Genomic DNA, 24696 nt, shown 5'->3' with positions numbered 1-24696 from the left:
TCCTGGATACTGAGTTTTCATTGCAACAGGTCATACATCATGCAAATTAACCTTTTATATTAAGTATTCGGTCTCTCACAACATCATTTTCCATTGAACACAGATACTTATTTGAAAATCTTTTCAATACCCTTTTCAGCTTCTTTTCCTTTACTGTATGCAAGCTTTGTTGATTTTTACTTTTGTATACTGCGATAGACCTTTTTCAATTATATATAACATTTCTGCGAATTCCTTCAAATCCTTCCTTAAGTATTCCTGTAATTAAAATATTTTTTTATTCCAATTTTTATTACAAAAGAGGTAAGCATCAAAATAAATGTTGACTCTAGATAACAATACAATTTTTTGACTTAATGTGCATTGTAGCCTATTTGAAAACTTACTGGAACCTTACTTGCATCTGTATTTCCCAAGAATTTTTCTAAACCTTTTTATTCCTTACACAATGGCAACAGCATCAGAGGTTTCACGCCCAGCCATGTACCCTATAAATTAAAAAACTACGGACTATTCACATTATTTTTAATAGCACAAAAATTAAAATAGACGATAAGTTCAATAATACTTACAACTAATACTATCAATATTCTAGTTATTTATATTCTCCTGGTGGCAAGCCAACAAGGTTTAACATCAGGTCTTGCTTTGAAATTTATTTAAAGGTGGAGGTGTACGAATTATGGGTACAACATTATTTACATCCAAATCTTCTGAGTCTGCAGCCTGTAAATTTCTAGACATTCGCTTCTTTGCTGTGTTTTGAGCTGCAAGCATAGATGGGATTTGCACTGTTGCAGGCGGTGGCATATCATATAGGATTAGCTAAAGTTTATCTGCGGTATTAAGCGGAGCTTTCTTCTTTTTATTGTTTGCACTTGCAGAGATATCGTCATCTGTATGGTATCATAGTGATAGCTCTACCTTGCAGCCATCGAGGTCCGAGATCCTGCTGATCCACGACTATTCCAAGAGTGTCTTCAGCCTTTTGACAAGAATTTTCATACCCATCATCACAAAGTTTATAGTCCGAAGCTCGGAATCGCTGAGTGCTTCAACGGACATGTTAAAGTTTTGCAAGATTGCTGAGCTCTGGTCTTAACCAAATTCTTGATCAGTCTTCTATGTGGCTTCTACTCTACTTTATTTGTCTCTTCGGTGCTCGCGCCGACGGATTCTCACTCGGGCAGCACTCGTTCTTCTTATTTTCCTTTTTGTCTGCTCTACAACTTTTCAGGTTATGTTTGTTATTCATAAATATTCACGCACCGCTGCAGCATAACGCAAAATTTGAAATTCGCGCGTTAGCCCGCGCACTGGACGTGCGCAGATGCTCTAAAATAGGACGCAGATCAGCGAACTGGCTTGTCGATTACCCAGAATATTAAATTAATTTATTATTAAATAATTATCGCGAATCATGAACTTAGACCTTGATATTTATAATCCGCAAATAAATTGAAAACGATTCGCGTCAATTTCATTCCTCAAATGTAATTATCTGCTGAGAAAACTGTATATATATGCGTCTCTCGCAGTGCAAAAAGTTTTTGATTTTTCGCTAATAAACAAAAACACTCACAATTTTTTGAGTGAAATTGTTAACATTGTTAACGATTCCGCAATTAATAGAATCTTTTTATGCAATATATGCAAATCAATCGCGGAGTTCGCGGAGTTTCTCTGATTCTGATATGGAGACCCCGGCAAACTGGGCATTGAACTCGCCTGGGGAGAAACCGTGCAGTTCCTCCTTAGTTGTGGACAATAGTCCAAGATTACGAAGCTCAATCCAGATGTTTTTGTTGTTGTTCAGGGCCTCCGAAATTCTGGCCTGAATAAAAGCCTCTCACGCCTCGATTATGCGCTGTTCTGCTTGAGCCGCAAGAGACTGGAATTCCGACCAGAACCTCGAATCACGGGTCCTTTTGAATCTTCGTTCGACCGCATCACGCTTATCATAAAGGTCTTCAAGTTCTGCATTGACCCACGGTGAAGATTTTTTATTTTTGGGTTTAAATTTTTTTAAAGGGGCAAGTTTTTCAATGACAATCATGATTTTACCACTAAGCGCTTCTAATTTACTGTCTGTGGTCATGCCCGGGCAACTGATGGTCGACCAATCGCAGGTTTCGAGAAGGGAAAGAAGCTCCTCGCACCTGATGGATTTAAAATCTCTATAAAAGAATGGAGTTAGAGTAAGAGATTCCGACTTTGGAGTCCGAAACGTAAAATCAATGATGTTATGCCTACTCGGAAAGGTGGCCATCATATTGTTCGCATTCAGCACTACTTCATTGTCGTCAGCATAGATTACGTCAATCCACGTATGAGACTCCCCGACGTGGTGCGTCGCGCCATGTTCAACTAATTTGAGATTCAACTCATAGGCCAAATCCCTGACAAAATTCGCATCCTGAGACGTCGACAACATATTTGCGTTCAGGTCTCTCATGACTATACGATGATTATAGTCATCCGCATATAGTTTTAATTTATCCACCAGATCAGAGTTGGTCATGAAAGAAATACCTGGTGGTCTGTATATAACGGCGACAAAAATGGGGGGCAAGCGGCCCTTTTGAATTCTACACATAAGGTACTCTGGAATCCCGGGCTTTCTACCATCCGTCGTTGTTAGAGATGAGCACAGTATGATCGCCTTGTAACTATTGTGGATGTATAGCACACCTCCACCTTGGGTATTCCTGTCCTGCCGAAGGACAGAGTAGCCCTTTACCTAAGCAAATACATCGTCGACGCTTGGCCCGAAACGCGACTCAGCCACGCCAAAGAGATGGTAGAAAGGACGAGCAGTCGCCAGGAATTGACGAAACATCTCCATGTGCCTGTTCAGCGAGGTAGCGTTGACAAAACCCGCCCTCAACCCATCACACTCTGCTCCTCTCACCTTCACTCCGCCTAGTCAGTTTTTCGTACTGTCTTTATCTAGCGATCCTGAGCATGACGCAGTCTCAGTGATCGCGTTACCGTTACGTACCGATGTCGCATTATTTACAATATTGTCGTTACCCATCATACAAGAATATGATGCAGCGATAGCTTGCAAGGCTGCTGCCGTTTGAAAATGATGTGACATCTCCCCGTCCCGCATTTTTGCCAAGAAACGACCGCCTCTATGCCAGACGTACTTGAAACCAAGACCGCTAGCTACACTTTTAAGACTTTTAAACTGCAAAAACGATTCTTTACTTAACAACTTATTTATGAAGATTTTACTTTAAACCAGGCTATTACTCGTTTCCTGTGAAGACCAAGATCTAGCGTGCGATGAGATTCGCCATACGTATTAATTTTGGTGCCATTGGCCGCAAATAACTTAAGACTATCGGGCTTAGATCTAATACTATTTACAGCAGGAAGCAGAGAGAGGTATGCTTCTGTATCTATAAGAAAAAATTGACCAGATAGGAGGTCTTGGATGTGGTGACGCTTAGAGGAATGACCATGACAGACGGTCTCGAAGTCCACAGGCCTTATTGGTTTTTTGCCTTCCACTCGGCGTTTTTAGCACACCAATCCCTGCAGGAGGTGGGATTGTCTGGGTACTTAGTGTGCGCCAAACATAACCCTGAAGCACTCTTGCGGGACCTAGAATTGCGGCTCTTGCTCCTTGATCTATTGGAGTCGTTATTAGAGCGAGAAGAGTTGCGGAACTCACGCAAAGTCTTCTCTAAGCTGGCAAGGTGCTTGCTGAAGTCTTGAAAATCGACTGAAGAAATAGATCTGTCCATTTCTACCGCATTGAAACGTTGATCTGGGACGGAGTTATGAATGTGATGAATCCTGTCCGCAAGCTCAAATAGCTTGTCGTCGGGAAGATCGGTTAACGACGCGATCGCAAACTGCACGTCCTTGGGAAGGAGTTTCCTCCAATAACTACGCACACCGTCCTTATCGATGTTGGGACCGGCGTGAATATACATTTCCTTGAGAAGGTCAGAAGGTTTCTTGCTACCAAGAGCGCTTCTCTCGAAAAGCTTGTCAAGACGCTGTTCAACAGTGTCAGAGAACTCTTTTAGTAGATCTTGTTTAACCACCTCGTATCTGCCTTCGAGGGGTAGGTTACGAATAGTACTATCAATTCTAAGGGCAACATCTCTGCTCAAGCTGCGCCAAAGAGTGGCGAATTTAAGCTTGTCATCAGTGATGTTGAGAATCTCGAAGTTGATTTCGAGACCTACGAACCAGCCTTCTGGATTGTGAGTCCAGAAAGGACCTGGATTGATTTTTTGAGCCAGAAAGGCATCTGAGTGAGGACGAGAAACGTCAGTATTTGTCGGAATCAAGTCTGCTGGGACAGAGCTGCCAGGAGCATTGGTTGCAGGTTGATTCATAGTGGTTTGAGTATCCGTAGGAATCGGATTATTCCTTAAATCAATGAGAGAAAACGACGCACCGGATGAAGGAACCCGTTTAGATGCCGAAAAAGAAGGAGCAGCCGGATTGAGAGAGCGATGCAACTGGTTCGAGGTGCTGAGAGCGGAGGCTCTGTTATTTTCAGAGCAGGATGCAGGAGAAGTTTGCAAATGAAGCCTATCCGACAGATTGTCGATCTGAGCCTGCAGCGGAGCAACTGCTCCTTTAATCAAATTGGGAATTTCGATTTTAAGATTAGTTAGAGTGACTTCTAAAAGAGTCTGAGGATCAGAGATGGGTTGGTTAGAGGATGGTTTGTCCTTACCAGAGGCCTCCTTGCCGCGGACTTCATCCTCAGAATCGCTGTGCACCAGAGTCATCTTGGAGCCGAAAATTGTGTCTGATCGAGTCTTACTAGGAGACTGACTGTTGATCGCAGAGTGCCCGCTGGCGCTCATAAACGCTAGGAAAAACCTGCTCAACAATGACAAAATTGCCTACTGGGTGCACGCAGGCACCTCACAAAATGAACGCTACTAATCGTAAACGGATCTTGAGCCACACTACGCAGGGGCATAGGACCCAGCATAGGAACGCAGCTAGCTAGACTTCTATCACGAGGTTTACAGAGTGAATAACGCAAACGTGCACGCAGGCACTGAACACAAATAAAAAAATATGCATACCTCGTGCAGACTACGTGTATGAGAGAAAAGAAAAAAAATTCTGAACGAACGCACTAGCTAGTCACGAACTGTTGCGCGATGCTGAGGTTGGCATCACTAAGCCACAAAATCGCGCGCGCTGAAAGAGCGAACTGATTGCGTCATGGCAAGGTGGCCGCCGAATTCTCGGAAACGAATGCCGTTGGCGCGCTTTTCTACTGATCGACGCGCATTCGGGAAATCTTCGCGAAAATACCTGGGGCGCTGAATTATGCGACGAGATGAGCGAGGCAGGTCCCAAGGCTCCGGAGACGATGTGCTGTTAGTTGCTGGGCTGCCACGGTGACGGTGATGTTGCGCTTTGAAGAGCTGCTGAAGATGCTGCTGCTTTGAAAGGCGGTCGCCTGGACAGGCTGGCCGCGGCAACGATGTTCCGTCGAAAGGCGGTCGCCTAGACAGGCTGACGGCGGCGAAGAGGCCGAAGATTTGCTGCAGGGCGGTCGCCTGAACAGGCGAACCGCGAAGCCAAGTCCCGGGATCAGCTAGCGGACGCACAGCATGAGGCCGGTGAAGATGCGGCGAAGTCCCGTGTTGTCCTCTCCTAGTCGGGGTCACCAATGTGGGAGATGCTTGGTCCTGCTGGACCTGGGTAGAGGCCCACTTCCTCTAGGAGGTGTTCGGAGAGGCAAATGATGAAGCCCTCCACTGAAACCCATAAAGTCGACAGTCAGAACAAGTTTGTAGCGCAAAAACTTCAAATGAAAAACTATGTACAAGACCAAAGCTAATATGACAATACAAAGCAAAATAAACATTGAAGATCTTTAAATTTAAGAGGCCAGAGCAGACTGAGCAATCAAAACAATTTCCCCGGCTATCTATACATATTGGTACGCATGCCCGGACTGCATTGATAAATATCAGATATGTATATGAATATTATCGTACAAAATTATTATAATTTTTCCGAACTGGCCACTTCTAAAGTTCAGGGCAGACTGAGGAATCGAAACCATTTTCCCGGCTATTTATACATATTGGTACGAATACGCAGATTGCATTTGTGAATTTCAGAAATATGTATAAATATATATATACATATATATATATATATATATATATATATATATATATATATATATTTAACTCAAACTGGACCTCAAATAATTGCGTCATCAGAACATGCTGGACTACCATCTGGAGCTCTCTCCACTTGTCCTCGACGACGAACCCGTCGGTCGCAAGGACGCGACCTTTTTGGCTGGTCGTTTGAGTTGTATACCAGATGCTCCTAGCTCAATAGCAACCAGATATACTCTAACTCCAAGCCCTCATACATTTAATTATTCTTCCGAAGTCGAAAATTAACGACAAGATCTTTCTTCTTTCGTTACAGCTGTTTCAACCTCGACATGAGAGTGACTGTGTAACGCCACCATAATAATGGTCGACTCCTCAAACTCAATCAGGCCTCACGTATCAGTGGTGCAGCAGAGTTTGCCGCAGCGTTTGGCGAGTACCGCAATGACATCCGCCGGAGACGATTCACGGCTCTAACGGCCAGCAAGCGACACTTTGCGCTCAATACTAAGTCAATGGAGAAGTCCGCGCTTAAGCAAAAGCTGCAGCAGCTGCTGGATGGTGCGTCAGGCAATCAGAGCCCAAGAACTTTGAGTCATAATGCGATCGACTATGGCAATAATCTCATCAAGTTCGAGAACGAGGAGGAGTTAGACATCAACAAACCGACGTGGCCCCGGAGATCGGCAGCGACAAAAGCCCGAACAGCTTCAAGCTTAGCATAACCATAACACTCGATAAAAATTCCTATATCAATATTTAATAATTTCAAACGAAGACTAGCGCAACTCAATATTTTGTCATTTTCCTTATAAAAAATGACTACTAAAAAAAGAGCAAAAAATTTGAGTTGTGTTAGTCTTTGTTGGAAATCCGAATTCTGCTAGACTTCGTAAAAATCGACAATATTGTAACAGCCTCTTGAAGGATTGTTTCTGTCAAAAGCATTTCCATTATAAGTTAATTAAACTCATTAAAAGATTGTGAAACAAGTTCAAAGAACACCTTTATCAGGGAAAATGTTGGCAACTATAAGTTATGTGTCTATCCTAACGAATCTATCTTAGTATTATAATTATAATTTCTCCTCTAAAAAGTCACGAAATCCTTAAAGAAATTGTCAAATGTTTACAGCTTACAAAAGATTTTCTGTATTTTTATCAATGTACGCTAATGAATGTAGTGAAATTAGTTTTAAAAATGTCAAGTGTTAAAAATCAGCACACTAACAAAAATTATTTCTTACTCGAAGAAGAATTAATCTGAAAACTAATCCGAATCTATTTGTGCAAAGAAATAAGCAAAATCATAAATATAAAAAATCAAGCAAATTCCTCTTAATTATTTATTTATTTATTAACCAGACAAAAAATTACATATTATTTACATAATAGTAAAATTCCCGCAGAGGTAAACGCAGTTACCTGTTCGCGAAGCCGGTATACTTACTAACTATAGTTCCTTATAACTAAAATAAAATCTATTTCAAGATATGTAGTACCTAACTTACACTTTAACAGTTTTACAATATGAAAGATTGATTAATAATGTTTTAATAAAATTTGTATACTATAACGGTGTGCTGGATGCAATTGTTCAGTTTCCAGCTCCGCTATAATCAAGGTTCGTAGACCTCGTTACTCTCGAGAAAGAGAGTCGTCGGGATAGCACCTAGTGCTGAATAGGTTCCGGCCAGGCCAGTTATGCTGCGATCTCGTACATATGCGAGACGCAAGCCCGCGGAGGCGGCTGGGTCGGTGATGGAGCGAGGTACAAGAGTACGCGTAGGAACACGCAAAATAACGACTATCGAGATTGTTGAGGGACTGTCACAGCGTTTATTGACAAACTATATACAGGGCTTGCATGCGAGCAAGCGAGGTCGCAGGTACGAGGGAGGATAAGGAGAGCCCTGGCGAGTGTAGCGTGAGAGAGAGAGAGAGAGAGAGCTGGCACTTACAATTAGCCGGTATCGCCCTGATGTTCGCTGTCAGCAGTCGGAACCCCGTCGGTGCAGTTCCGGATGCGGTAGCGAGACGCAATGTCGTATACGCACGCACACTCACACACTTCAACTTTCACTCTCCTAACAGCTATCTCCCGAAAGTACTGAGCGCCTCGCGAGGAGTCAGTTCAAAGGTCGGACCGTATCTGGCGGCACGCGTCTCAGTCGCGTGTCGCCGAATATTCTCTCTCTCTCCCTCTCTCTCCGCCTCTCTCGCGTCGTCCAGCGGCTCTCCCCGCCTTGCCAGCGCTGGTACCTGTAACAGTGTGAATTTAGTACAAGTCTTTCTTCTCGCGGCATGCTGAGCTTATGACGTGCTAATATCGCCCGTCATACACCCCCCCTCCAGACGCTGGGTAACCGCCAGGTGTACCAGCTCTCACTCTATAAAACTCGCTAGCATGCAATAAAAAGGTTAGTAAGGAAGGGTAAATAAATCAACATTGAGAGACGGAAAAATTTTTGAAGAGGCTTATTTATTGAAGGAAACTGTATTTAGAGAGAATGAGAAAGAAAAAAAAATAAATAAATAAGGGAGTAGGAGAAAAAAAATAGAAGAAAAGAGAGAAAAAAAAAATTTGAAGAGCCTTAGGCCCTTATTCTAGGGTGTTTCTTCCCGCCGCTTGACGAGCGAGGCGCAGCAAATTCCCGTGGTTCCGGGCGTTCGGGCATTATCTGCCCCTCTCCACACCTAGCATGCCGCAGATGTAGCACTGCGGTGCTTTTTCTCCCTTCAACAGCGCTAGGTTGAGCCTAGCGAGTCGCAGTTCTTCCAGGAGCTTGGGGGGGAGGGTGACCGAGATGTCGCCGGTCCTCGTAGGCTTGGTTGAGCTCCTCAACCAAGCGGGTCCCCTCCTCGATGCGCTGTTGAAGCGCTTCCTTGGCCTCCTCGGCTGCGCGGCGCTTTTTCCTCCCCTCGACGTATTCTTGGCGGTGGCGTTTGACGTCGCGCTCGTCCGCCACTAGCTTCGGGTAGTTACCCGCGAGCGCACAGCCGTCCTCCCCGAACTTCTCCAGGAAGTTGTCGAGGGCCAAGAAGGCTTCCTCCTCGACTTTGAGGGCTTCCCTCTTCAGCGCCCTGGCTTGCTCCAGCTGCTTCTTGGTGGCCTCCCAGGCCTCCTCGGCTGTTCTCGTGGGCGCTGGTGCGTTGGAGCCGTGGTCGGTCGAGGGGGTCTTTGCCGTAGTGGAGGGCGTAGCGCTCGCCGACGTGGTGCTGTCAGGAGTCGGTGGTAGAGGCAGATCCTCTATCTGAACCCAGCGGGTTCGGCCCCCCTCCACGACTCTGATCCAGCTGGGGTCTGACGCCATCATCTGCAAGGTCAATAAGAGGGAGTTCTAGGAAGTTTATGAGGGTCTTTTGGACCGAGTACGACGGGGGGACAGGACAGGAGGAGTCTCTCGCTTGTTCACGGAACCTTTTGGGCGACCTCGCTTTTTCATGGGTACTACTAACGGGGTTACCTCCTCATTCTCGATACTAGGAGGTGGTTCGCTAGTTTTCTTTCCGCGCGTGACTCTAGTTATCGCACGGTTAACAACGATGCGCGTCTTCCGCGGTCTACCTCGCTTACGTGGCGCTTCCACGTTTACAGACGTATTAGTCGAAGCCGGGGCAGCATCTTGTGGATTCGCAGTCGTCGTTGCGGTGTTTGTTGGTTCTTCGTCGCTCGATGGGTCTTCGTCGTCCTCATATTTCTTCAAATCGACTACATGTATCTTTTCGAACTTGTCACCTTTGTCGTTCTCGAGGGTGTACACATCTTGTCCAATTTTGTCCGTAATTCTGAATGGGCCAGCAAACTTCGGCGCGAGCTTCGCATTTATGCCTAATAGAGCAGACGAAAGGATGCGATTACGCTTCCAGACTAGGTTACCGACCTGATACTCGGATTGTCTGCGTCTCGCGTTATAGTAAGTTGCTTGTTTTTCAGAAGCTCTCTGTGCGTGTCTCGCTGTACGGACTTGCAGATCCAACAAACGTTGCATTCTATCTTCCCAGTCCTTGATGGCTTGTTATTCTGCCTCTTCTTTCTTGAGAATCTCTTCTGCTCGGCGGCTGTTGTGGGGTGGCTCTAAGTGCCGTCCAAAATTTAGAAAGGCCGAACTAACACCTCTGGTCTCTTGGATAGCCGTGTTGTATGCAAACATTAGTTGGGGAATGTGTTTATCCCAGGACCTGTGTTCACCTTCGATAAACGTCGTAATCATTGTCTTGAATGTGCGATTGACACGTTCTACCGGGTTGGCTTGAGCGTGATACGGTGGGATAGTTCGATGTTGTATCCTCAGTTCTTTAAGAAATTGGGCTAGCACCTTGTTTCGAAATTCCGTCCCGTTGTCAGATAAAAATGCCTCGGGCACTCCGAAACGTAGAATAACACGTTCATTTAGGTTTTTCCGGATCGTTTTTCCATCCGCCTTGCGAATTGGGATGGCTTCGATCCACTTCGTGAAAACATCTAAGAAGATGAGGATGTATTGGTAACCTTGAGTCGACCGGGGGAACGGACCCATAATGTCAGCGGCGACAATTTCCCAGGGTCCAGGGACTCTTCTCTGACCCATTAACCCAGCGGGTAACGCTTGTTCTACCTTGCACTGCTGGCAGACCGTGCAAGTACGAACGAAGTTACTTACATCTCTGTACATTCCCTTCCAGTAGAAGTATCGTGCGATTCGCTCGTAAGTCTTGCGGCGGCCCAAGTGACCAACTGTGGGCTCGCAGTGCGATTCCCGCATCGCTTCTACGGTCTTCTCTGGTGGCAAAACCATTTTCCATTCGTCCTGTTCGTCTAGGATATCGTCTAAGAGAGGATCAGGACGTAGATGATAGAGTCTGCCCTCCGAAATCTTCCAGTTTGGATGATCGGTTGGGTTTTCCCTTACCTTGGCACACATGTCAGTATACCATGGGTCGTCTGTAAATCTTCCTCCTATACCGAGTGTGGCTAAGGGCGTATTCTCGTCTTCATCCTCGTATATTCGGGATAAGGCGTCTGGTACGCAATGTAATGAGCCCTTTCGATGGATAATCTCGAAATCATAGGCTTGCAATTCGAGAGCCCACCTAGCTAAGCGACCGTTGGGGTTACGCATATTACGCAGCCACTTCAGACTACTGTGGTCGGTAATAACTTGGAAGTGATAACCCTCAACATAGGCTCTAAATTTGCGTATCGCCCACAATACAGCCAAACATTCGCGTTCAGTGACAGAGTAATTTCTCTCGGCTTTTGTCAGGGTGCGGCTCGCAAAGCTTAACACGCGTTCTTCGCTATCATGGACTTGAGTCAACACTGCACCCAGGCCGGTGTCACTAGCATCCGTCTGAATCGTGAAAGTTTCGTCGAATGATGGACTATGTAGGATTGGAGCCGAAGCTATCAGCGTTTTAATTTGTAGGAACGCTTTTTGCTGCGATTCGCCCCAGTTATATCTCACGTCTTTCCTGGTTAACTGAGTGAGACGATCGGCGAGTGTCGCAAAATTGTCCAGGAATTTCCTATACCAAGAGACCATCCCTAGGAACCTGCGGAGTTGTTTTAGATTCTTGGGGGCCGGGTAGTCTAAAATTGGAGCAACCTTATCCGGATCGGGACGGAAGCCATCTCGATTTACCATCACCCCAAGGTACTTAACCTCGCTGCAACAGAATTTGCTTTTCTCCCAATTAATCGTGAGTCCAGCATCGCTGATCCGCTTGAGTATGACTTCTAACCAATGTAAATGGTCTTCGAACGTGTCGGTAGTGATACTAATATCATCCAGGTACGAAAAAGCATGAGGTTCCAACTCAGGCCCGATAATCTTATCGCTAAGCTGTTGGAACGTCGCAGGGCCACCAACCACGCCATAAGGAAGCCGGGTGAACTCAAAAAGTCCGAGTCCGGGCACCGTAAATGCCGTGAGGTGCATGTCTTCCTCCTTCATGGGGATCTGGTGGTAGGCACTACTCAAGTCGATCGTCGAGATGTAACGAGCATTCTGCCATTTGCTAAGGATGGAGTCCATGAATGGAAGCGGATACGCACTGGCCTTGGAAACGGCGTTGAGTTTACGGTAGTCTATGCAAAACCGGTAGGATCCATTGGCTTTTCGCACCATGACTACGGGGCTCGACCATTCACTGTTCGACCGTCGAATTATTCCTGCTTCTAGCATTTCCAACACTTGCTTATGCATGTCCTCCTCAATCTTCTTCGACACGGGGTAGTACCTCTGCTTGATAGGTCGAGCGGAACCCACATCAATGGCGTGCATGATCAATGAAGTGCAGCCAAGTGGTTGTTCGTTCTCTGGTAGCCACCTATCCAGCAGTTCGTTTAAATGGTTACGCTGCCGCGGCGTAACATCAACTAGGCCAATGGCCGCCAGGGCATTACTCTCGCCGTCAGTGACACTAGATAACTCCAGAGGGATAGTCTCTGACGTGCCCTCAATCTCTAGGACATTCTGACGAGGTCTAAGCGTGGCGCCAAATGCACGGATGAAATCCGTCCCTAAAATGCAGGAGGAATCAAGTTCGCTCATGATCATGACTTTCAGTACTTTTCGACGACCCTGTACGTCAAAGGGTAGGTCGACGTGACCATCAATCGGCACTAACTGGCCGTTAGCGAGCTTCGCTCCTGGTCCTTTATAGGGCGTAATAGTTTGTCCACAGGCCGAGGCAATCTGAATGCCGACCGGGCCAATGGCGGTGCGTGCAGCTCCAGAGTCGAACAAAGAGCGGACTCTGAACCCTGCAATTCCAACCTGCACCCACCAGCGACGGTGATCCTCTGGACTTGGATCTTCGGCCTTCAACGGCATGAGTGCGTCCTCGCTCTTTAAATCGAGCGATTCGCTAGAGGCCGTTGTTGCCTCGGGAGAAGTGTTGGCCTGACTCACTTCTTCCCTTGGTCTTTTCACGACTTCTGGGAGCATTCTGGGCACGAACTTTTTACGTGTTGTGGCCAACTGCAACCATAGCATTTAACGTGGGGCTTATATGGCCCACGAGCCTTCTGGTCTTTATTGTGGTCACTATCCGGTTTGCGTACCGTTCGTTTCGTTTTCTCCTCTACTACCTCTTCAATTGTCACGGTAGAGACACTTTTCGGCTTCGACTTCTTGCCGTTCTTCGGGTTATTTCCACCCGCTGTGATGGCTTTCGGCTGTAGTTGCGATGGTTGCTGCTGAAAGGCAGCAATGCCCGCAAGGCCTAATTGGGATAGGGTCTCCTTTACTGCCGTCGCGACTAGCATGCTCTGGAGCGGGCTCGCTGGTTCGACGGGTTCTGTTACAGCGTTCATGCTAGGAGTTTTCGCAGTGGTGGCTGTTGGTGTAGCCGGCTTTTCCTTATAGGCGACATGCGGTAGCAGGCTACGTTCCGGTGGAGGTGGCGGCTTGTAGTTGTCTCGATCGTGAACCAACTTCTCGGCGTCCCTCGCTAACGTAACTAGGGCGTCTAAGTCTGTGACGTCTTTACGTGGTACAATCATCTTGATTTCTGGCAACATATTGTCATAAATCATCTTCAATTGTACGTCTACCGGTGGAAGTTCATCTAACCTGCTGAGGATCGTCAGTACTGCGAAGATGTGTTCCCTCACTGACTCCTTTTTCCCTTGGGTACGCGCTTGGGCTTCGGCTAACAGCTGCATTTGGATGTCCTGATCGACTCCGTAACTTCGCCTTGCAGCTTTGCAGAAATCTGTCCATGTACACCAAGTGTGTCGCAGTTGTCTACACCAGATTAGTGCTGGCCCCGTTAATACGTGCAACATAGCATTCAGCGAATCGGTGTCGTCTAGATGAGATGACATTCTGCATTCGTTGACTCTCTGTAGGAACTCTTCGATGCAAGTGTCTTGGCTGCCATCAAACTTTATTTTCCATTCTCGGGCGATTTTTCCGATGCCTTTACGTGCTTGTGATGTCCACGTAGGAGTGGGTGTGCAGTTGAACGGATTCGTTTGCGTGGCGTCAAATGGCCAAAAAGGATTCGTGCTATTAGCGTATGGTGTTTCCCCAGGCTTGAGGAATGGATTGTTATTACCAATCGGTGATCCGCCCCTCCCCTTAGACTCTTGATAGTCTGGAGTGTTACTCTGCCTTCTGAATGGATTTTGCCTGGTCTGATAGTTCTGTGTACCGTCTAAATTAATTATCCACGGGTTTTCGCTTGCGTATCGCGTACTATGCGCGTCAGGTTCAGGGTGTCGAATATCCAGCGTCTCTTGAAATCGAACTTTCCTACTATCAGCTGGCGTCGTCGGAGTGTACGAATTACTGGATTCCGCCATGTCTAAAATAACTTGTTCCAGCTGTTCTAGTTGTTGTCGTAAAGCTTCCTTCTCTTTGACGTCTGCGATGCGCATTCTAATCAGTTGTTCGTTTTGTTGCCTGAGGTACTCTTCGTTTCTCTGAGCATTGTTTGAGTACGTTACTTGCGTATTCGCTTGCCTTGTTCCTTGTGCTTGCGTTGTTATTGTGCTGGTACTTGTCGTTGCCGCTGTGCTGTTGCTAGTCGGCAACACACTTGTACCCGTTTGCGTTATGCTTGACAGTTGTGGGTTATTAATCTGAGGTTCGAACTCATCTATAAATGTCGAATTTGTGTCGAACACGTTTACTCTGCTTCCTCTGCGCTGTGCTATTATGCTATTCTTCAGCGACGTAGGTAACGTTTTATCTGTCTGTATTAATCTGTGGTGTTCTGTGTCTCTTCTTGAACTAACTATAAATATTGGATCACTTGATTCTTGAAAATCTTCTGCAGTGTAGTCTCCGCGAAGTCGTCTAGCTAACCTACTTACATTTTCTAGCCTTGAACTACTCCGAATAAGATCTAGTTCGATTAATCTATTTTGTAATTCCAATGGCGACAGGGAAAGCGCCCAGTTTTCTATTTGTAAATCTAGTTCTTCTTGAAAAAGCGGTTTTGACTCACTGTATTTCCAACAAACAAGAGAAACAAGTGAGCGCTCGTCAGATGAGTAAGCTTTGTTCTCCTTAAATTTTATAAGCGTTTGTAAAAAAAATAATCAAGTCGAATTTATTTCCGCGTGTCGCTCTTAAACAATACCTCTGCCTCCAATATTTAATTAGTATTGTGAGGGTCCGATTAATAAAGAAAAGTTTGATTTCACCAGGAGGTAACAAATTGACAATAAGGGGAAAAGTAATTCAAACAGATGTAATCACTGAGTAAATAAATAAAATAATGTTTGAATTACTCGCGTTAGCTACGAGCAGCTGTATTTTTAAGAGTGTACTTTAAGCTTCGGAGACTATTGACAGTCTTACTCACTGTGCGTTATATAACGGTGCGCTAGAATTTAAATTCGTCAAGCAGGTAATATGTTTATATCTAGGGCCGTATACGTGTGAGACGCTTAGGAATACTCAGTGAGTATGTACCTCTATAGCGTGAGCGCGTGCCGTATAAAACCACCTATGTTACTGTAAGCGTTGTACTGTACGTCTGTATGCCTATATGTACCGTACGCAGCTATCCTATAGATCAGACTGTATGTATGCAACTATATACCTATGTGCATGTACAGTGCGCTGCTATACTATACTGACTACACTGCGCGCGGTAAATATTCGCTTCGACTTATGTGTCGTACTTATAGTAGTAACTGTATGGGACAAAAAAAAATAGAAGGAGAAGAACAAAAATAATTGTTTGTGAATTCGTATTTTCGGTTACTAACTACGACTAAACAAATTTTCTGCGATACATTTGAAGTCGTATCAAAAAAAAAAATTTAGATAACACGAAAAGGAAAAAATTTTGAGGGTGACAAAAAAAACTCAATACGAATTCACGTACACAGAGATACGAACCGCCCACAACAACTGTTAAAGCGAATCGCAAAAACTCTTTCCGAAACTTATACGCTAAATGTAATAAGTCGTAATATAATATTTCGGCCGCGTCGACTTCGTCGAACGTCTACAACGCCGGAGACCGGTGTTGTTTATCTCGTGCGGCGAGCTCGCTCGACCGCGATGTCATAAAGTCGCGCGTCGCTATGCTTAGCGTGTAACTTGCGTTCTCGCTCTAATATAGGCTTTTGTTCGCTGTATAGATTTTATTTCGGTGCGACTATTATTTTTCTTGCGATGCCGAAATTTGAAATCTTCTAAACAAATATTGTTAAATCCCAGACGTTGGGCGCCAATATAACGGTGTGCTGGATGCAATTGTTCAGTTTCCAGCTCCGCTATAATCAAGGTTCGTAGACCTCGTTACTCTCGAGAAAGAGAGTCGTCGGGATAGCACCTAGTGCTGAATAGGTTCCGGCCAGGCCAGTTATGCTGCGATCTCGTACATATGCGAGACGCAAGCCCGCGGAGGCGGCTGGGTCGGTGATGGAGCGAGGTACAAGAGTACGCGTAGGAACACGCAAAATAACGACTATCGAGATTGTTGAGGGACTGTCACAGCGTTTATTGACAAACTATTTACATGGCTTGCATGCGAGCAAGCGAGGTCGCAGGTACGAGGGAGGATAAGGAGAGCCCTGGCGAGTGTAGCGTGAGAGAGAGAGAGAGCTGGCACTTACAATTAGCCGGTATCGCCCTGATGTTCGCTGTCAGCCGTCGGAACCCCGTCGTTGCAGTTCCGGATGCGGTAGCGAGACGCAATGTCGTATACGCACGCACACTCACACACTTCAACTTTCACTCTCCTAACAGCTATCTCCCGAAAGTACTGAGCGCCTCGCGAGGAGTCAGTTCAAAGGTCGGATCGTATCTGGCGGCACGCGTCTCAGTCGCGTGTCGCCGAATTTTCTCTCTCTCTCCCTCTCTCTCCGCCTCTCTCGCGTCGTCCAGCGGCTCTCCCCGCCTTGCCAGCGCTGGTACCTGTAACAGTGTGAATTTAGTACAAGTCTTTCTTCTCGCGGCATGCTGAGCTTATGACGTGCTAATATCGCCCGTCATAATACAGAATACATAGCAATTTATAAATACATTATCAATATTTCTTATTAATTTTATAAAAAAGAAGAATTTTTTCTTTTTTTTTTTACATGTGAAACTTAACCCATTCTCTTCGTTTATAAGTATAATTCTTAGAGCATAAAGTTTTTAGGTTATTTGGCAGATCATTATAAACTCCTATGGCTTCTTTAATATACCTATTCTTATTACTTATAGTCTTAAGTCTCCTAGGTATCTGAATGCTTTTATTCCTAGTTTTGCTTTCTGAATTAAAAAATTTAACTTTTAATGTGTTGTAGTGGTATATTAGTGATTGATATGCAAATAGTTGCCCAATACTCAATGGATTATCCTGAGCAAAATTATTTTTGTTTATGATTTTCAAAATTCTGTTTTGTAGCCTTTGTAATAGATTGGTAGCAGTAGAGTAAGCACCACCCCAAGCTATTATACCATAATTTATAACACTATGAAAAAATGCATAATATATCATTTTTAAAGTTTTAATTTGCATAAATCTATTAATCTTTCTAAAAATAAATACCATATATTTCAACTTATTTATTAAATACTGTGTATGATTTATCCATTTCATATTATAATCAAAAATAATTCCTAAGTACTTGGTATTTTCAACTCTTTTGATGTCTTTGCCATCAATTTGTATTAAAAAATCTTTAGGTACGCTATCAGAGTAGTTCCCGATAGTCATACAAACTGTTTTGTCAATGTTTAGTGATAGCTTATTTAGTGCAAGCCAGTTAGATACTTTATACAGGTAGTTAGTCATTTTTTCCTCTACTCCTGTCCAAGAACTATCCGTCGAAATAATTGCTGTATCATCCGCATATGATATTATTGAATTTGCAGGCATATTTTGCAAGAGATGATTAACATATATAATAAAAAACAGTGGACCTAAGATAGTACCTTGTGGTACACCCGTAGTAATTGTTTTGGATTCGCTTATACAGTCACTAATTTTTACTCTTTGATTTCTACCTTCCAAATAACTTGTTATAAGTTTGTGTGCCGTGCCTCTGATTCCATAATTGTAAAGTTTATCAAGTAGTATCTTATGATCTAACGTATCAAAAGCTTTCGCAAGATCGAGAAAAGTGATTGCAATCGGGGTACTATTGTCTAATTTCTCATAAATAATCTTGGTTATTTCTGCCAGAGCATCTTTCGCACCTCTATTTTTAACAAAACCATATTGATTACTGGATAAAATATTAAATGTACTAATAAAACTCAATATTCTATTATAAATGATTTTTTCGAAGATCTTTGCTACATTGGATATTAAAGATATTGGTCTATAATTAGTTATATTACTCTTGTTTCCAGTTTTATGTATCGGTATTATATCAGCATTTTTTAACGCAGTCGGCCATATAGATTTTTCTATGCATATATTTATAATATGTACCAGTGGGTCTACTATGTACTGTGTTAGAGTTTTTAGTGATTTAGAGTTTATGTTGTCTACTCCTCCATTCTTTAATTTCATATTTTGAATTATGCCAGTAATTTCAAAGTAATTAGTAGGCATAATAAAAATAGAATTATTATTTATCTTTGGTAATTTGACGTTTACATTCATTGGTTGCACTATTTGATCACTCAATGTTTTGCCGATGCTACTAAAGTAAGAGTTGAAATGGTTAGCAATATCTGTATGATTATTTATTAAATTTTTCCTATCATCATAAATCTGGTTTATATTTCTATCTTTTTTCGCATTTTTACCTAGTTTTTGTTTGATTACTCTCCACAGGTTTCTGGGATTATCACTATTTTTTACAACCTGATCTCTATCATATATTACTTTCCTTCTTTAATTACCCTATTTAAAATTTTAATATAATTCCGATATTCTATCTTTAGATTCACATTATTTGGTTCAGTTTTCCATAATTTGTATAGTATTTCTTTTCTTTCGCAAGAATTTAGTATTGCCTTAGTGATCCATTTACTTCTGGGTACTTTGTTATTATGTTTATTGTTCAATTTCTTTATGAAAGTAGCCCGTTGTACACAATTATTTATTTTTTCTAACAATGTATTCACAGCTACATTAGGATCATGCATTGAGAATACTGTACTCCATTTTTCTCTACTGGCTATGCTACTTAATTTATCATAATTTATTTGGGTTATTTATTTTTCTATATTTTTTTTTTCTTAAATTTACTTAATGCTGTAAATAATGGGTAATGATCTGTTACTGTACTTAATAATTTAAAATGTAAAGTGTGTATTGTCTTAGCTTTAGTAAATATATTATCAATGCATGTTCCAGTGTTATTATTCCTATCAGACGGTCTAGTAATACCTTGAAATCCCGGTAGATAACCATTATCCAGAAAATTGTTCAGAAATTTCTGACTAATATTATCTAGATTTAGTAGGTCAATGTTAAAATCACCTATAATTAAGTGATTATTAGCATATTTCTTGTTATATAGTAATTGTTTTATATCGGTAATAAATTCAATTTTTGGAATGTCATGTGATCTGTATAGTGCTGATATTTCTATATTGCCATTATCAGTTTCAATGATTGAATTAATTATTTTATGTTTACCTATTTCAATAATTTCAGTACTTTCAATAATGGAATTCTGAATATACATCACTACACCATCCGATTTGTTTATTTTGCTATTATTGTAATATAATTTGTATCCGTTCAGATTAAAATAGTTGCAATAATCTATGATCCAAGTTTCGACGCAAACTATAATACAAGGCTTAGTATTTAAGCTCTCAATAAGTGCTTGCAGTTGTAAAAAATTACCATTAAGGCTACGAATATTTAAGTATAAAATATATTCTTTTTTATATTTCACGTAATTATTGAGAGTGATAACACTAAGAAAAGTATTTTCTGTTTGAATTATATCTTTTTGTACACTGTCAATTAACTCGATATTCTGCTCCATGATCGTATTACCGTTTTTTAGCTGCGTCGGTTTTCCTTGGGATTGAAAGAATACTGCTGCGTGGTGATAGTGACGTCATAGATTGTGATTTCTGTCTTGCATTTGTTGATTCAGCTCTGGTGTTTTTGTAGATATCTATCTTACGTATCTCTGGATAACTGGAGTCAATGGATAGTCAGTAATTGCTATATACTTATTAATTCTGTTTATTAGAACTTGGCAGTGTTGACTATCGTTTGTAACATGCTTAGTATCGTACTGTGTTTTGTAGGTATTGTTACTGTATAGGCAATTTACGCATCATATTTCATTTATCCTGTTACAATATACACTATTATGAGATCCAGCACATTTCAAACACACCTTTTCATTAAAGCATTTATTTCCATTATGTCCAAACCTACCACAATTGAAACAAGATTGTAGGTTTAAGTCATCATAAACTCTGCAATTCTGGTATCCTACAAAAATCCTGTTTTTGCTTTCTCTAATGTGTTTGTATATTTCAGCAGTAACTTCTAAAATGACACTTTGTAATTTTGTTTTTTTATTTACGTACGTGTGCACAACTGTACATTTACTTTCAAATTTCTTAAAGTTTCTAGTATTTATATCCTCTTCTATAGTTTTTATGTCCATTTGTTCATAGTTATCAAATCCGACTATTTTTAGCCTGGGTTTTTTAACCTCTTCCTTTTCAATAGTACATGTATTGGATAATTTCTTAGTTAGCGATTTTTCGGTATCAATAGCATTTGCTTCATTCATGCAGCTAATAATAACTTCACTATCATTCTTGAATATCACTTTCTTTGTTTGAATTGAGTTTTCATTGTTCAAATAATGAGTGGTATTTCTCTTCAGGTCATTACCATCATCTCTATTTTTCTTTTTTATAATGATTTTGGGAATTCGTTTTTGTTTAGGAATTTCATCAGTAAGAACTTGGGAAAAAACTTGTTCTTAACTTGTTTAACATAATTTAGATGTTCTTTGAGTAATGAGTTTTTATCTTATACTTCAATGTTTAATAATTTTAGTAACTTGTTTTCTTTCTTTAGATTATGTATATCATTTGCTTCATCCTCATCCTGCTGACTGGCACTGGAGGTATTATCTTCTTCTAATTCATTTAATACCATTTCTCTTTTTTCGTTTATCATACTTAATCTTAACTGTGCAATCACTTTTCTTGTATCTTCATTTAGTGTTGACTCATCGTAGTTTGAGGTTATGGCATTGTGTTCAGGGCAAATTACCATATTTTCTCCAATGAATTTTGTGTTATTCAATCTTTCAAAACAACTCTTATCATAAACACCACCACAAATAAAACACATCACAATTGAAACTTTTTTATTTTTATGGCACTTGTAAAAATTTATATCAGCCTTGTCAGGTGGCTTACTTTCGGGTGGCGCCATAGCGTCGTAACTTTTTAATTAGGAGAATCATTTAAACACAAAGCGGATTTTTATCTTGAAGCTATAGTGAGACTATTACTTCCTCCTAAAAGGAAGCTTTGTAATATGAAATTTTCAGTTTCACTAAAAATTCGCTAAAAAAACGCATTTGAATGTGTTTGGAGTACGAATCATGCGTTATTAGAAAATGTACGTGAGGATGACTCTGTGTGTGTGTATGTGTGTGCGTGTCATTACGATTCTGGAACCACGCGATCGATCGTAATAAAATTTCGCATGCATATATGTTTTCTGATTCTGAATTAGGGAAAATTTTTTTATAATTCTGACTATTTTATGGCCATATTATAGCCATTTTTTTATTTTCGAAAATTATTATTATTATTATTTTTTTATAATATGATCTATACAATATATTCAACAATAGTGTATCTAAAAGAGCATAAAATTGCCTACTTTTTCCCGCAAGATTTTCCAGATTGACCGTTCCGTTCAATTTTTATGATAAAAAAGGTGATTTTTAAAAAAAATTTAATATCTCCAAAACTAAATCATTAAACGTTTTGAAAAAATATATGACAATAAAAAACGATGATATCTATTTGCTGTAAAAATTTTAAACCATTTTGATAACTAGTTTTCAAGCTAAAAATAGAAAACTAAAAAATGGGTTTTCTATGTCGTACGATTATGGGAGATTAATTAAGTTGAAATTTTGGGAAAATATCGATCTTTTGATCACCTCGGCTCGGTTCTTTTTGCAGCTCTTAAAACCGTTTAGTTTAAAAGATATCAGGATTCAAATTCTTTGTCTCTCACCCTGTATACCCTGTATAACTGAAAATTACTATTTCTGTTAAACCTTATAACTCGCTAATTAAAGTTCAGAATGTTTTAAGACAATTCATGATTTTATGATGTTATGAGGTCCCTATGTAAAATAATGTGCTCCTTATGTAAAATAATTGAAAATATTTTAAAAATCATTAATATACTGTATATTTGAACTACAACATTTGTTGAAGGAAGCTACGTGCCAAAGAATTGGCAGCAGTTTCTTCTTGAAGTAAGAAATGATTTTTGTCATTGCAGGTAAACTAAAATCTGCTGACTAGTTTATAAAAAATAAGATGGTTATACTTTTCAAAATTATTATTTTAATGCTTACTTGCCGTCCCGTTGTTTTGTAGTCTATCGATGAAACACTCAAATTATTACTTTTAAGGTGTGAATCTGTTAGATAATATTATAATCTAAGGACCTTTACCAGCATGTTATCGTAAAAATCTTCAAATATATGTTTGTTGCAAGGAAAAAATCTCAAAGCTTAATTTAATAATTTGTAAAAATAGTAAGAAGTTTTAGAATCATAATATTATCTGTACTTTAATAATTTTGCTCTACGATATTCGGCTTGATTGAAAAGGCGATAAATTTTGATATTGTAGTGGAGATTGATAATTGAGATCGTTAACTAATCAAGTTGTTTTTAGTAAGTATGCATATGATTGAATCAATGCACATCATAGACTACAAGACAACGGGACGGCAAGTAAGCATTAAAATAATAATTTTGAAAAGTATAACCATCTTATTTTTTATTAACTAGGCAGCAGATTCTAGCTTACCTGCACTGACAAAAATCATTTCTTACTCCAAGAAGAATTAGTCTCACTATAGCTTCAAGATAAAAATCCGCGTTGTGTTTAAATGATTCTTCGATAATTAAGAGGAATTTGCTTGATTTTTTTTATAATTATGATTTTGCTTATTTCTTTGCACAAGATGATTCAAATTAGTTCTCAGATTAATTCTACTTTGAGTAAGAAATTATTTTTGTAAGTGTGCTGATTTTTAACACTTGACATTTTTAAAACTGATTTCATTACATTCATTAGCGTACATTGATAAAAATACAGAAAAACTTTTGTAAGCTATGGACATTTGACAATTTCTTTAAGGATTTCGTGACTTTTTAGAGGAGAAATTATAATTATAATACTAAGATAGATTCGTTAGGATAGACACATAACTTATAGTTGCCAAAATTTTACCTTGTAAAATTATGTAATCTTGGATATTTCATTTCATCAAGTATTTCTGCACTTATAAGTTTATCAGCATCATCTGCATTGTTCAGTTTATGATTCTTATGAATAAAAGCCAACAAGTGCATATGTTGTAAACCTCGTTTCTGAAACTCAATTACATAAGTATATGCAATACATTTTCCAAAAATGTTTTTTTTTAAGAATTTCATTTAATAATTAACTTTTGCATTAAAAACTTTTGCTACTAAATCAGGTGTACCAATAGCTGATTAATTTTTTCTTAAATTTTGTTTAATTTCCTTTCATTTTGGGTTACATGTCATAGTAATAAAAAGATCTGGTTTACCATACTTTTGAACTATTGTCATTGAATCTAAAAAGTTGTAACGATCGTTGATTTCCTGAAAATGTTGAAGGTAATATAAACATTTTTCCAATTTTACGTTCTTATCGTAACTTTTATTTTTTAAGTTATCCATCACACCTTTGTATACATCTGTCCTTAATTGGTGTTAATTTTTATTTAAAAAAAATAATCGTAAACATTTAACCTTTACCTAAGCATCAACAATGTATTGTTGAGTTAATTTTCATAAATTTGAGTAAGGATTAAAATCGTTTCTAATGCTGAATTTATGACAATCAAATTGTAGCATTAACATATTGTTTTTGTTATTTTTATTTTTCATATTGGGCATCCATCTAAAACCTTCATTAGAATACATAAGTGGATATGACATAGGATCTACACGTTTACTAATGTACGGTATATTAGTAGGTGCTCTATGTTTTGAATATATACATACATCTCGATCATCTAGTGGTTGGCCATTTTCACCTACAAATACCACAGCTACTTCATATTTAGCTGGTTTATCACAATAAGGATTGCGTGTTAAATACATAATAATTTCTTTACTATTTAACTCAACGTTGTTGATTTTCAAACGATTTTGTTCTTTCATTTCGACTTCGTGCATTATTTTGTATGATTTAACGTATATGTTTACTTGTCGAAAAAAATTATCTAATTCCTTAAATAGTATTGTAACGTTGTGGCCTTGCTAGCGCGAAATCGGACGATATATGTGTCCCACCGAGCTTAGGGACCGACGCGCAAAGCTACTACGTTAACAAAAGGATCGTCTGGTGACGACCAGGAACTCGCTTCGGCTGCTCAGCATCTCCGTCTCGACGGACCGCGGA

At 40.6% G+C, this 24696-nt stretch overlaps 2 protein-coding genes across 11 annotated transcripts in view; both read right to left on the bottom strand.

Moving 5' to 3' along the window:
• Positions 1-24696, bottom strand: part of LOC100498670 (uncharacterized) — a 225056-nt gene that overhangs the window by 160764 nt on the left and 39596 nt on the right. Inside the window, exon 2 of one of the 8 annotated variants that reach the window (XM_031925959.2) lies at positions 5302-5750. The gene's annotated coding sequence lies outside the window, so the exon portion shown is untranslated. 8 annotated transcript variants of the gene reach the window in all.
• LOC116416727 lies at positions 180-5288 on the bottom strand. Of its 3 annotated transcripts, none has more exons than XM_031925981.1 (3): positions 573-5288; positions 387-510; positions 180-258 (listed from the first exon to the last, which is right to left on the bottom strand). In XM_031925981.1, the coding sequence occupies exon 1, from the start codon at positions 4836-4838 to the stop codon at positions 3498-3500; it is 1341 nt and encodes a 446-aa protein (XP_031781841.1). In that variant the 5' UTR covers positions 4839-5288; the 3' UTR covers positions 180-258; positions 387-510; positions 573-3497. The 3 variants fall into 3 exon arrangements, with proteins under 3 accessions (XP_031781841.1, XP_031781840.1, XP_031781839.1); XM_031925980.1 differs by having other exon boundaries at positions 387-503; XM_031925979.1 differs by having other exon boundaries at positions 387-488.

The sequence above is a fragment of the Nasonia vitripennis genome (genome assembly GCF_009193385.2).
Source record: "Nasonia vitripennis strain AsymCx chromosome 3 unlocalized genomic scaffold, Nvit_psr_1.1 chr3_random0006, whole genome shotgun sequence".
In the NCBI taxonomy this organism is placed as follows: Eukaryota; Metazoa; Arthropoda; class Insecta; order Hymenoptera; family Pteromalidae; genus Nasonia; species Nasonia vitripennis.
The sequence above is the reverse complement of the archived record's forward strand: the minus strand, read 5'-3'. Positions and strand labels throughout refer to the sequence as shown.

Coding starts and splice junctions, on each gene's coding strand:
- LOC116416727 (XM_031925981.1), bottom strand. CDS start 4,838: ATGAGCGCCAGCGGGCACTCTGCGATCAACAGTCAGTCTCCTAGTAAG.